At 39.5% G+C, this 14,258-nt stretch overlaps 1 protein-coding gene across 1 annotated transcript in view; it reads left to right on the top strand.

Annotated features, from left to right (window-relative positions):
• Nucleotides 1–14,258, top strand: part of RAB8B (RAB8B, member RAS oncogene family) — an 80,214-nt gene that overhangs the window by 43,364 nt on the left and 22,592 nt on the right. The window contains exon 2 of the mRNA XM_023185281.1: nt 12,769–12,829. Within this exon, the coding sequence (XP_023041049.1) occupies nt 12,769–12,829 (61 nt within the window). The remainder of the gene's footprint in view (nt 1–12,768; nt 12,830–14,258) is intronic.

The following is a 14,258-nucleotide window of genomic DNA, read 5'->3' as shown; positions in this document are numbered from 1 at the left end:
GGCAAGTTATATTTGCTGACCATTTGTTTGTGCCCCTTAAAAAAAACACCCCCTTTTCCTCTGTTGGGTTGAACAAAGCTAACATAAACATATTTGGCTGCCAGTGATCATTTCACACTGTTGTTAAATGTTTTCTAAACTTACTTTTATTGTGTTTTTCCTCTTAAACTTTAGACTTTCTAATTTTCAAACAAGAAAACAGTCAATTTTAATATAAAAAAATACAAATTTAAATAGTTCTAAATATATCCAGCAAAATAACTTGTACTTGGTGAAAATAGCTTTATAACTTAATGTGATGTATATTTATGAAAGAACAATGCCTTGAACTCTTTTCTTTCAATCTAAGTAACGTGTTTTTTTTTTTTCTTTTTTTGAGAACAGTCTCATGCCATGCCAGGGCTGGGGAGTGGTGGCACAATGATCATAGCTCACTGTAGCCTTTAACTCCTGGCCTCAAGCTATCTTCCCACTTCAGCGTTCCAAGTAGTTAGGACCACAGGCACGTGCCATGACAACCAGCTACTTTTTATTTTATTTATTTTTTTAGAGGTGGGATCTCACTATATTGCCCAGGCTGGTCTCCAACTCCTGGTCTCAAGTGATCCTCCCACCTCAACCTCCCCAAATGTTGAGATTACAGGCATGAGCCACTGTTCCCAGCCTCGATCTAAGTAACATTCTTAATTTATTTCTACCTGTACATTTTCTCCAAGTCCTTTATTTTGAGAAAAAAAATATTTTAAAGCTTCAGTTTATAACTCATTTTTTTATTTCAGTAGTCAATTTTTCTAATTAGAGATTTCAACTGCTTATCCTAAAATCAGCTACTCTAAAATTTTATTAATCTAAATTCATATCAAAAAAAGTATAAGCAAAATTTGATTGTCAAAGAAAGTTTCAAAACTGGCAAGAACTGTATCTTTATTGTTAATAATAAGCAAGGAGGTGAATGTAGCATTTCTTTAAAGCGGACTTCAATATTTGGGAAACTATGTTTCTATTTCTGGAAGATCTCTGAAATGTAAATAGACAAACCACATAACCCATATTCAGATAGCCTGGGATCACACACGTTTCCAAATGGACTTTTGAAACAAAGTCCTTTTTTTTCTCCTTTTTAATTGTAAAAGCACAGTATTTAACTTCTGCTTCTTAAAGTGGGTCAAAGGGGATAGATAACCTTTGTAGGAAAATGTGTAGTGCTGTGAGTAAACCCAGCATTGAAATCTTTCATTGTCATCATTCATTGAAAGACTGAATGACACAGAAGTCTGAATTTTTTTTCAAGGTTCTTATGACTGCAGCCAAATTAGTCTTTTAAAAGAAATTCAGTGGGAACCAGGTATAGAAAACCTTAGTTGAAGGTCCCTGATGTTTTTCTACCCCTGATTTTTCTGGACCAGGCAGCAGACTTCCCCAAGATAGTACCCAAAGCAGGAGAGCTGTGTGTGTTCTAAGCTGCACCACCCACCGGCCAAAATTCATCAAGTCACAGCTCATGCTGGAGGTCAGGAGAACTAGCTGGCCCTAGAGAGAGAGTTCCGAAGGCCAAGAAAAGTACTCTTTCCCACACTCCAGCAATGGTATCCTTTCACCCATTCACAAACCCAGGGGCAACCTCCCTATTCTCTTGAAACAGAAAAGATTATGGTATTAACATCTGTTGACTGACTAATTTAACTTTAGTGTAAAAGATTCTTGTCAATCTGTCCCTTTCCCATGTTCAATTATATCTAATTTGTGGAATGAAAAGTGGCCCAGTACTGCTCATTCCAAGTTCCTTTTCCCTGTTAGATCTGTTAACTATGGACTTGGGCCAGGTTGGAAGTTTCCTTCTCTCTGTTTTGCTGGCCAAGCCCTTCCCCTCAGCTGCCTCCAGCGACATCACTGGTTGCTGAGAAATCTCTGATAAGAAGTACTCTGGGTAAGTGCTTGCTCCTTACCCCTCACTGGTGCCTCATGGTGAGATATCGGGGAGCTCTGGTGCCCTGTGCGTTGCCCTGGACAGTGCAGAAACCTCAAATACCACACTGCCTTCTCCTCAGAGGTGCAGGAAAGAGCTTCCTGGCCCAAACCTCCCACCCCAAGGGTGGAGCAGTGGCTTGTCTGCCTTCTCCCCTTGAATGGAAAATCAAAACTCCTTTGTTCTTCCTGCCAGAGTGCCACTCCCAACAGTGACCCAAATGTGTATTCTTCACTTGTTCTTGGTCCAAGTCAAAACTCCTTTTCCACGAGGTGGAGAAGAAAAGTCCCCAAACCCCCTGCTTGAAATCAGAGTAGCTAGCATTCCTTGCCACCCCAGTTCCCTACTCTGCCCCTCACTTTCTGAACTTGGTCCAATCTGAACTTGATCCAGTATTAGTTATCTGGAAATCTGACATGTGAAGGCATGCATTCATTAATGGTGGTAGAAAAATGAACCAAAATTTCAGAGATAAAATGTACCCTAGAAGATTTAGTCAGGGAAAGAGCAGGCACTGCCATACCACCCTTGTTCGATATAAAGAAGGGCTGTAAGCCATTGGTGACCAGGGATGGATAGGGTGGGCTACCAAGGGCTCACAGGACCTCTTTATATTGTATTGAATAAGGGCGATAGAGCCTGCTTTTCCCCTGACTAAATCTTGTAAGGTACCCCTCATCTCTAAAATTTGCTTTGGTTTTTTACTGCCATTAATGAACATACTTCCATGTATGTTTTCCAGGTTACTAATATTTGCTTTTTAAAAGAATTTCAAAAACTTTTAGACCTATTGAAGTATAGCTAATATAAAACATTCCCATGTCCATGTACTCACCACTCAATTTTGGAAATAATAAATTAAAGAGTCGAAGTCCTCTATGAATCCCTCCTCTTCCATTTCTCTCTAGAGGTCACATTGAGTATTATCCTCAATTTGTTAATAATCATTCCTATCCATGTTTTATACTTTAATTATACATGGATATATATATATATGTTATATATATGAATGATAATACTGTTGGTATTTTAAATATTTTTTCAGAAATATACAAATTGGTTTGACTGTATATTTTTGCAACTTGTTCTTTTCACTTACCATCATCTTTTTAGATTCATCTATGTTGATAAATATGGCTTTTGTTCACTGCTCAAGTATTCCTTCTCTTCTTGTGTACCAAGGCATTCTCCAGTTGATGGACATTTAAGTTGTTGCCTGTGTTCTATACTATGACCCTTAAAGAGGAGGTTTCCCCACCAAGATGTGGACATTCTTGTACGTATCTCTTATATTCCTCTTTGGGAAGGCCTGATCTTTCAGTGCCAAAACTTGATTTTAACCTAACCTTTTTTTGTTGGTCTTCGTGAATCTGGGTAAATTGCTGCGTCTCTCTCCGCCTCAGTTTTCTTAGCTACACAGACAGGACTCAACTAAATGATCTCTAAGGTACTTCTCAAGTCTGTAATTCTGTGATTCTCTTTCATACTTATTTCCCTGTCTCCTTATGTTATAAGCAACCATTTAGCATAAGAGTCAATTCAGGAAAGCAAAATCCATTAGAGAGAGAGAGAGTTTTTAAATTCAAAATGAAAATGTCTTTGAGTCATTCCCTTGGGAATGTTTTCTTACAATTTATATTTCCTATTGTATTGACTAGATAAATATTAATGAGGAAACTGGGACTACTTTAAAACCATCAAAAAATGAATGTTGAGGCATATTTGAACAACGTGGAAATACCTTTGGAATCTTGCCTCCTACACTTAGATGTTGGATTGTATTTCCAGCTGGGTGGGCTGCATGCCTCCTGGTGGGTCTGGGTTGCTCATGAGTCAGGATGACTCAGGGTCGTCATTTTGAACATGAATTATTATATCATGTGCTGCCAAAAAAATGATGCTCTCAAAAAGACTTTTGAAATACAAAAAGGCTTTTTAAAAAAATTGCGGGTACATAGTAGATGTATATATTTATGGGTTACATGAGATATTTTGATACAGGCATGCAATGAGTAATAGTAATCACATCAGTGCAAATGGAGTATCCATCACATCAAGCATTTTTATCCTTTGTGTTACAAACAGTCCAATTATACTCATAGTTATTTTAAAATGTATAATTAAATTATTTTTGATTATAGTCACCCTGTTGTCCTAGCAAATACTAGGTCTTACTCTTTCTAACTATTTTTTGTACCCATTAACCATTATCACTTTCCCCTACCCCCCACTACCCTTCCCAGCCTAACCATTCTTCTACTGTCTACCTCCATGAATTCAATTATTTTGATTTTTAGCTCCCACAAATAAATTAGAACTTGTGAAGTTTGTCTTCCTGTACCTGGCTTATTTCACTTAGTATAATGACCTCCAGTTCCATCCATGTTGATGCAAATGACAGGATCTCATTCTCTTTATGGCTGAAGAGTACTCCATTGTGTATATGTACCACATTTTCTTTGTCCATTCATCTGTTGATGGATGCTTAGATTGCTTCCAAATCTTGGCCATTGTGAATAGTGCTTCAATAAACATGGGAGTGCAGTTATTTCTTTGACATACTCATTTCCTTTCTTTTGGAGCAGGATTGCTGGGTCATATGATAGCTCTATTTTTAATTTTGTGAGGAACCTTCAAACTGTTCCCCATAGTGCCTGTACTAATTTACATTCCCACGAACAGTGTACAAGGGTTCCCTTTTCTCCATATCCCTGCCAGCGTTTGTTATTGCCTATCTTTTGGATAAAAGCCATTTTAACTGGGGTGAGATGATATCTCGTTGTAGTTTTGATTTGCATTTCTCTGATGATCAACGATGTTGAGTACCTTTTCATGTATCTGTTTGCCATTTGTATGTCTTCTTTTGAAAAATGTCTGCTTATGTCTTCTGCTTATTTTAAAATCAGATTATTAGATTTTTTTCCTGTAGAGCTGTTTGAGCTCCTTATATATTCTGATTATTAATAGCTTGTCAGATGGGTAGTTTGCAAATATTTTTTCCCATTCTGTGGGTTGTCTCTTCACTTTGCTGATTGTTTCCTTTGCTGTACAGAGCTTTTTAACTTGATGTGATCCTGTTTGTTCATTTTACATTGGTTGGCTGTGCTTGCAGAGTATTACTCTAGAAATATTTGCCCAATCCAACGTCCTGGAGAGTTTCGCCAATGTTTTCTTTTAGTAGTTTCATAATTTGAAGTCTTAGATGTAAGTCTTTAATCCATTTTGATTTGATTTTTGTGTATGGTGGGGGTTAGGGGTCTAGTTTCATTCTTCTGCATACAGATATCCAGTTTTCCCAGCACCATTTATCCTCCAGTGTATGTTCTTGGCACCTTTGTCAAAATGAGTTCACTGTAGATATATAGATTTATATCTGTGTTCTCTGTTCTGTTTCACTGATATATGTGTCTGTTTTTATGCTAGTACCATGCCATTTTGGTTACTATAGCTCTGTAGTATAATTTAAACACAGGGCTTTTTGACCTTAAGGATAATGCCCTTCAATAACTATGTTTTTGGAGATTGTATAGTTCTTTTAAATTAAAAAATAAATAAATAAAGTTGCTCCCTTACTGCCAGGATAACCTCTGGTTCTTGCTGCTGTTGGTGTGATAGCCCCCTCCTTCTTTCCAGTCTCCAGTCATCTGGGGCTAGGGGATAAGCCATATCTTTGGAGTTGTGAACTCAAGGACTCTTCTAGCAGCTGTGGTCACAGTTCAGCACAGAGATGTTGTGGCAGCTACTTGGGCTTCTCATTGTCCCCTTTTTCTTTCTTATTTTCTAGTTCTTAGCCAAACACTACATGAAATTGCCTTCAGAGAAGTACTACAGTTTCTCATTAAATGTAATAGCATTCATGACAGGGTAGTAGTGCAGCTCTTTCATATAGATATGAATATAAAATTTGTCCTTTCATATAGCTATGAATATAAAATTTTATTAATGAGATAGATTTGAGTATTATATAGAGGATATATAGTATATATATAATATAGAGATACTATGATTTTTCTCAATAGCCTGTCTATTCTATTTTTAGCAGCCTATGGATTCTAGGAGTGACCCAGGTCCAGGGATAGGCCTTGATTAATCTAAATTTAGAGAATGGATTTAGATTAATCCAATCTTGGTAATTCTCCGTGGCAGTGATTAATTCAGAAATTCAGCCTTAGCCTGCCAGAACATGACATTCCCATGGTTATAAGTCCAGAAATGAGACATGAAGGAAAACTCGCTGGAGGCTTTGGGGAAATGCTTTCTCACTTTTGAGAGGCAGAGGAAAATAATCTATTTTCATCTGGTATTGCTGTTGTGGTCAGGAACTGCTGTCAGTCAAGAGTGTGAAATTGATACTCCCTGGACGGCAGAGCCCAGGGAGGTGCAGAGAGGGGAGCTGGAGCCCTAGATTGAGCCATCTCTGAACCCCAGCTCACCACTGAGCTTGTTGTGGATGAGTCAACAAATTACCTTAAGCTGGTTTGATTTGGGGTTTCTGTAGTTGCAGCTGAAAGCATCCTAATTATATTATCATTTTACAGCTAATTATTCTTTTAATCCCTGGAGTAGCATCAGGAAATTATCTTTGCTTTAAATTTTAACATGAATGTTAATCCACTACTGATATTATTGTCAAGCTAATTGTATTGTGTCTTTATTTTCTTATTGAAATAAGATTTCTCAGCATCCTTATTATTGTAACTATAATATATTAAGAAATTTCCAAGGTTTTTTTTTTTTTTTTTTAAGACAGAGTCTCACTCTGTTGCCTGGGCTGGAGTGTGGTGGTGCAACCTCTCCTCACTGCAGCCTCCACCTCCTGGGTTCAAGTGATTCATTCTTCTGCCTCAGCCTCCCTGCTAGCTGGGATTACAGGCACCCACCACCACGCCCAGCTAATTTTTATATTTTTAGTAGAGTAGGGGTTTCATCATGTTGGCCAGGCTGACCAACTCCTGACCTCAGGTGGTCCGCCCGCCTTGGCCTCCCAAAGTGCTGGGATTACAGGCATAAGCTACCGCACCTGGCCAAATTTCCAAAGTTTTTAAAGCCATCTTCGCCCTTAGTAGTACATAATGTTTACTTAAATATGTAAGAGTACTTACCCTTTAATTTCGTTACTGTACACATGTTTCTGTGCATAACTTAACCGGCAAAGAGAAGATAGAGTCTTTGCATGATCTGAGAGCAATTGCAGGGCACTATGTTAATAAAACCCAATGACACAGGATTAAATCACTGTGCAAAAGCCAGGTCTTGAGATAGGAATGGCCATGGCTGAGTGAAGAGCTGAGGAGAGAAGAGAGAGAATTACATGGGTGGATGGAATGGCATCCTCAGAGAAGGCTGCAAAGTGAGGTGGTCATGCAGGAGTGGAGGAAATGAGGTATGGGGCCCACTGAAAGAAGCAAAAGGCCTCGTATGGAGAAACTCTGAGGTTTGCAGTGTCAGGAGAATGGTGCGTCTGGTGGGAAAGGCTGTATCACCAGGCTGAAGAAGTTGGCTCCGTGGCTTCTTAAATAGTACAGTGTCATGACCACAGGGATTGTTGCAAGTTATTCTAGAAGTGGCATATAGGGGAATTAGACCAGGGAGAGATGTTGGCACAGTATCCTGGAAAGCTATTACAAATAATCCGTGCATGAAGTGACAAGAGCTGTCGGGTTATAGACTCTGAATGTGTAATCTCTTAGGTTTATACGGAATTTCAGAGATCCCAGAGCACGTTCACACACATCATCTAATTTATCTAATTAGATCCTGTCAACCCTTCTTTATGGATGAGGGTATGTAGGTTCAGAGCAGTCAAGCAGCCTGTCACAAGTTTTTAGTGACAGAACCTAACCTACAGTTCAGTGCTTTTCAATGAATTTTTCCCACTTTTAGTGAAATTCTTACTTTCTAAAACTATTGCCTATTTTAGGTCCCCACTTACTTTTTTTTTCCATGTTGTGCTAATTTGAATTTGTTCTACAGCACTTGTCTGTCAGTTGGCCCTTGACAGCAGCATAAGCAAAAGCTAAATGCCATAGTTCACAGCTCTTACAAACATTGAAAACCTTTGAGCAGTGAAAAGATGACTAAGTATCACCATCTTGTAGAACTTCCTCACATAACTGAAAGATAATGTTCCTAACAAATACAAAAAAAAAAAAAAAGCCTCTGTCAGTAGAAAGTTTTTGAAGTGTTTTAGATGAATGGAGAGTGAGACTTCAAGGAGCCTCAAATTGGCATTGTTGAGTAAAGGTGGTAAAGTTGCCCATGACTTCCAATTACAGGCAAAATCAACCTTAAAAGAACAGGAGTTACTATCTTTTAAGGAAAGTATTAATCTGAACAAATATTCTGGTATATGATGTCTTTTATTTAAAATGTGAATGAAGGTCGGGCAGGCTAGCTCATGCCTGTAATCCCAGCACTTTGGGAGGCTAAGGCTGGTGGATCACATGAGGCCAGGAATTCGAGACCAGTCTGGTCAACATGGTGAAACCCTGTCTCTACTGAAAATACCAAAGTTAGCTGGATGTGGTGGAGCACACCTGTAATCCCAGCTAGTCGGGAGACTGAGGCAGGCGGTAGGAGAATCCCTTGAACCCAAGAAGCAGAGGTTGCAGTGAGCCAAGATCACGCCACTGCACTCCAGCCTGCACGACAGAAGGAGACCCGTCTAAAAAAAAAAAAAAGTGAATGAACTATTAAGTGGTGAAATGTTGAACATTAGCCTTCTAATTAATTTATTCAAGTATACAGCAGGCATTTTGAAAGTCATTATTTTTTATTTTGGTAAAAAACATAATATGTAAGTTGCAATCTTAACCATTTTTAAGTGTACAGTTCAGTAGTTTTACACATGTTCACATTGTTGTGCAAATGATCTCTAGAACTATTTCATCTTGCAAATCTGAAACTCCAAACCTATTGAACAACTATTCCTTTCCCCCTCCCTCCAGATCCTGGTAACTACCATTGTACTACTATTCTGTTTCTATGGATTTGGAAAGTCATGAATTGTTTTAAAATGTTAATCTGAAGAAACATGTATTGAGTACATACCAGGTGCTGGGCATTCTTCTTGATGCCAGGCCCAGAGAGAGATAAAGGATGGAGGAGGATTCCTAGAGGGTCTTTGTTACGCTGGATTTGGTGGCATGTAAAATGTAAATCACAATAAAAATCAATGTCTATTAAATCTTACATGAGTGATGGAAACAGGACTTATTTTTTTTTTTTATACTTTAAGTTCTAGGGTACATGTGCATAACATGCAGGTTTGTTACATATGTATACTTGAGCTATGTTGGTGTGCTGCACCCATCAACTCGTCAGCACCCATCAATTCGTCATTTATATCAGGTATAACTCCCAATGTAATCCCTCCCCCCTCCCCCCTCCCCATGATAGGCCCCGTTGTGTGATGTTCCCCTTGCTGAGTCCAAGTGATCTCATTGTTCAGTTCCCACCTATGAGTGAGAACATGCGGTGTTTGGTTTTCTGTTCTTGTGATAGTTTGCTGAGAATGATGGTTTCCAGCTGCATCCATGTCCCTACAAAGGACACAAACTCATCCTTTTTTATGGCTGCATAGTATTCCATGGTGTATATGTGCCACATTTTCTTAATCCAATCTGTCACAGATGGACATTTGGGTTGATTCCAAGTCTTTGCTATTGTGAATAGTGCCACAATAAACATACATGTGCATGTGTCTTTATAGCAGCATGATTTATAATCCTTTGGGTATATACCCAGTAGTGGGATGGCTGGGTCATATGGTACATCTAGTTCTAGATCCTTGAGGAATTGCCATACTGTTTTCCATAATAATTGAACTAGTTTACAATCCCACCAACAGTGTAAAAGTGTTCCTATTTCTCCACATCCTCTCCAGCACCTGTTGTTTCTGGAAACAGGACATTTTGTCAGATGCTAGCAGTAATATTTATGCTGGGTTGCTGAGTTTTGTGTCACCTTTCCAGACCCTGAAATGCTGAGGGAGGTACCTTAGAGGAGAAAATGTGAGCCAGATAACTTGGGAATATTGGTTATCAGATTGTATTAGGTTGGCGCATAAGTAATTGTGGTTTTTGCCATTATTTTTAATGGCAAAAGTCGCAAATTACTTTTGTACCAACCTAATATTTATTAATAATTTATGATTGTTAGTGAGGGGAAATAATGATTGAGAAGGTGTTCTGCTAAATTAGCTTGGGTGTGATTGTTGCCTATTTCAAGACTCACAAGAGTATCTAGAAAGCCTCCCTGGGGGAAAAGTACCACACAGAGAAAAAGGGGGTAAGTTCAGTTGGTTTATGTCTATGGGTTGTATAAAGCTGGAGCTAGGAAGCAGCCTTTTGGGGTGCTTTCAATGTTTATATGAAGAAACATTGTAGTAACTTAGCAGTTGAATGCTCCCCACCTAAAAAAAACTGGAGTTGGCTGGGCGCAGTGGCTCACGCCTGTAATCCTAGCACTTTGGGAGGCCGAGGCAGGCGGATCACAAGGTCAGGAGATCAAGACCATCCTGGCCAACATGGTGAAACCCCATCTCTACTAAAAATACAAAAAGTTAGCTGGGCATGGTGGCGCATGCCTGTAGTCCCAGGTAGTTGGGAGGCTGAGGCAGGAGGATCACTTGAACCCGGGAGGCAGAGGTTGTAGTGAGCTGAGATCGTCCCACTGCACTCCAGCCTGGCAACAGAGTGAGACTCTTTTCTCAAAAAACAAAACAAAACAAAACTGGAGTTAATGTTTAAGTCAATTTAGAGGATACGTAATTTACATGTTTTCCTGAAATTTCTTGGAAACCACTTTGAGGGGTTCTGTATAGCAGTGGTCCCCAACCTTTTAGGCACCAGGGACTGATTTCATAGAAGACAATTTTTCCTCCAGTGACTGGAGGTGGTGGTGGTGTGGGAGTGGGGGTGGTTTAGGAATGATTCAAGCGCATTACTTGATTATTATTATGCACTTATATTCTGTTTTTATTATATTGTAATATATAGTGAAATAATTATACAACTCACCAATGTAGAATCAGCAGGAGCCGTGAGCTTGTTTTCCTGCAACAAGATGGTCCTATCTAGGGGTGATAGAAGACAGTGACAGATCATTAGGCATTAGATTCTCATAGGAGTGTACAACCTAGATCCCCCGCATGCACAGTTCACAATAGGGTTTGCACACCTATGAGAATCGAATGCCGCCGCTGATCTGACAGAAGGCTGAGCTTAGGCGGCAATGCAAGTAATGGGGAACAGCTGTAAATACAGATGAAGCTTCTCTCACTTGCCTGCCACTCACCTCCTGCTGTGCAGCCAGTACTGGTCTGTGGCCCAGGGTTTGAGAACCCCTGCTGGATAGAATGGAAAATAATAGAAAAATCTAAACAAAGCTGAGTAGCCAGATGATGAGGATTTGGCAAATTGCAACTAAGTTGTATTCACTAACTGGTCTCCTCAGAAAGCTTATTCCTGATATATGAGAGAGCTTGCTGATATTTGTCAAGGGCTTTGTGGTTCCTTGCCATTGACAGTGATAAATAAGTTTTGAGCTACCATAGTGGGGGAAAATATATGAGGGAAGGGTTGAACTTTTGAAGTGCCAGAGCCCTTCAAAAGGCATAGCCCTTCAAAAGCCAAAACTCTTGGCTTCAGGTTAGAATCATCTGGGAAACCTAAAAATTACCAGTGCCCAGGTCCCACCCTTGAATAATTAAGTCACAATCTCAGAATTTGGGGAAGGGGGCGGGCCTAATCAGGAGTTTTTTTCTTTTTTTTAAAATATTTCTCAGTCATCTTAGTCCATTTTCTGCTGCTATGACAGAATACCTGAAACTGCATAGTTTATAATGAACAGAAATTTATTTAGCTTATTATTTCTGGAGGCTGGGAACTCCAAGGGTATGGCATCAGCATCTGTTGAGGACCTTCATGCTTCATTATCTCATGCTGGAAGACTGGAAAGGGAAGTGTGCTCATGCAGAAGAGAATGTAGGAGGAGCAGGACTCACTTTTATAAAAACCCACTCTCAAGATAACTAACTCACTCCTGTGATAAGGACAGTCCATTCATACAGGCTCCACGTGAATCAGCTCTGAAAGGTCCCACTTCTTAGTACTTAGTATCTCTAAGGTCCCACAATGGCAATCTAATTTCAACGTGAGTTTTGGAGAGGACATTCAGATGATAGTACCAGGCAATTCTAGAGTACAGTCAGGGCTAAAATCTATTCTGCCTATTTCAGCTCTAGCAAGTAATCTGTGGGGAACATTTATTAAAATGTGTATAAAATACTTGCTAACTGTTTAAAATAGATAGGCAGGCTTTCCCTCCCGTACTGTCAAATATGCAGATTTTTTTCCTTAGTCAATTGCAGAATCTGAATTAAAAAATGGAAGAGGATGGAGGAATATTCTTTAAAGAGGTCCCATAGCCTTCTTTAGGGAAGGATTGGGGTTGAGAAGTAGGTAGGAAGCATTGTTTACGTGCACTTCAGGAAGTTGGAAATATGGCATGTTCTCAATCTATCTAAATTATATAACTTTGCAGGATGTGATCCATTTGTGTCAGAATAATGAGGCATATAATACGTTGCATTTAACATGTGTGGGAATTCTTTGCTGAGTAATTAGCATTCCTTTCTCCAGCCTGTATTCAGAGGAAACATACCATTCACACCCTCTCTGTGTTCACATTTTCCAGTGCGTTGGAGAGCTTTTTTTCAATAGAAATCTTTGTCCTCTTCCTAATGAGACTTGGATTATATCTGAAGAAACTTAACATATCTTTCTTTGTTTTTCTGGCAGGAATTGATTTTAAAATCAGAACGATAGAACTAGATGGAAAGAAAATTAAGCTTCAGATATGGTAAGTAAACACACACACAGAGCTTCTGCTTTAATTGGGAATTGAAAGTAGGAATTAAATGTGAATTGTAGTAAGTTAGAGTCATCTTGTCATCGCTAAAGCATCTTTTCTTTATCAGAAGCAAGGGGAAATAAGTATTGGGAATCCTTCAAAGGTATCTCCACCAAGAGCTGGGAAGGTGAGAAAGGGTACTAACTATTAGAGCCAGAGGAGATCCCATAGCTCATCTTTCCGAAACTACAATTTTTGAGGGGAGGAAACTAAATTCTAAGGAATGCAAATTACTTATTCGTCACAGTTGTTGTAGCTTTGAAATCTGGTAAGACAAAGTAATCACATCGTAGGAACCCTTGGCAGGAAGTACAGATCTAGGTTCTAGCAACGATGCCTCCACATTGACGGCTTTGGGCCAGTTATTTCCCTTCTTGGTCTCACCTTTTCCTCACTTGTAAATGTGTTGGATTGATGACATTGGAGTTCCTCTCCAGCTATGATATTTTATGATTTATTTGCATATTTCTTATTAAGTAGGAAAATGAAGACTGAGGAAAAAAAAGAAAAAAATTATGTCATAGTTCAGGCTGCTCTGTAAGATATTTTTAAACACACTTCTTTTCTCATACATAGCACAGTACTTCTGTGCTTCCCCCCACCACTACCAGGTAATTCTCCAGCTGATGCCAATTGGGTGTCCTATACTTTTTAATTTTCGTTTTCTTTCTGGGTTGTCCTATAATTTAAGTCAATTCTGATACTGTCTACCTGGAGATAGCGTCAGATCCCACAGGTTGAGGGCTGGGTCCCGCAGTGTCCCCACTTCAGCTGCCAGTTGCAAGTACAGGTTAAGTATCCCTTATCCAAAATGCTTGGGAACAGAAATGTTTCCGATTCTGGATTTTCTTGGATTTTGGAATATTTGCATATACATAATGAGCTATCTTGGGGATGGGACCCAAGTCTAAACACGAAATTCATTTATGTTTCATATACAGCTGATACACATGAAGCTGAACATAACTTTATACAATTAATTTTTTTTTTTTTTGAGACGGAGTTTCGCTCTTGTTGCCCAAGCTGGGGTGCAATGGCGTGATCTCAGCTCACTGCAATGTCCACCTCCCGGGTTCAAGTGATTCTCCTGCCTCAGCCTCCCGAGTGGCTGGGATTACAGGCATGCGCAACCATGCCCTGCTATTTTTTTGTATTTTTAGTAGAAACGGGGTTTCTACATGGTAGCCAGCTGGTCTTGAACTCCTGACCTCAGGTAATCCACTCGCCTTGGCCTCCCAAAGTGCTGGGATTACAGGTGTGAGCCACCGCGCCTGGCCAATGAAATTTTTTAATTAAACTGTGTTGTATGCCTACATTTTGACTGTGACCCATCACATGAGCTCAGGTGTGGAATATTCCACTGTGGCATCATGTCATC

Source organism: Piliocolobus tephrosceles, chromosome 6 (assembly GCF_002776525.5).
Source record: "Piliocolobus tephrosceles isolate RC106 chromosome 6, ASM277652v3, whole genome shotgun sequence".
In the NCBI taxonomy this organism is placed as follows: Eukaryota; Metazoa; Chordata; class Mammalia; order Primates; family Cercopithecidae; genus Piliocolobus; species Piliocolobus tephrosceles.
This window is presented reverse-complemented; position numbering and strand designations above follow the sequence as displayed.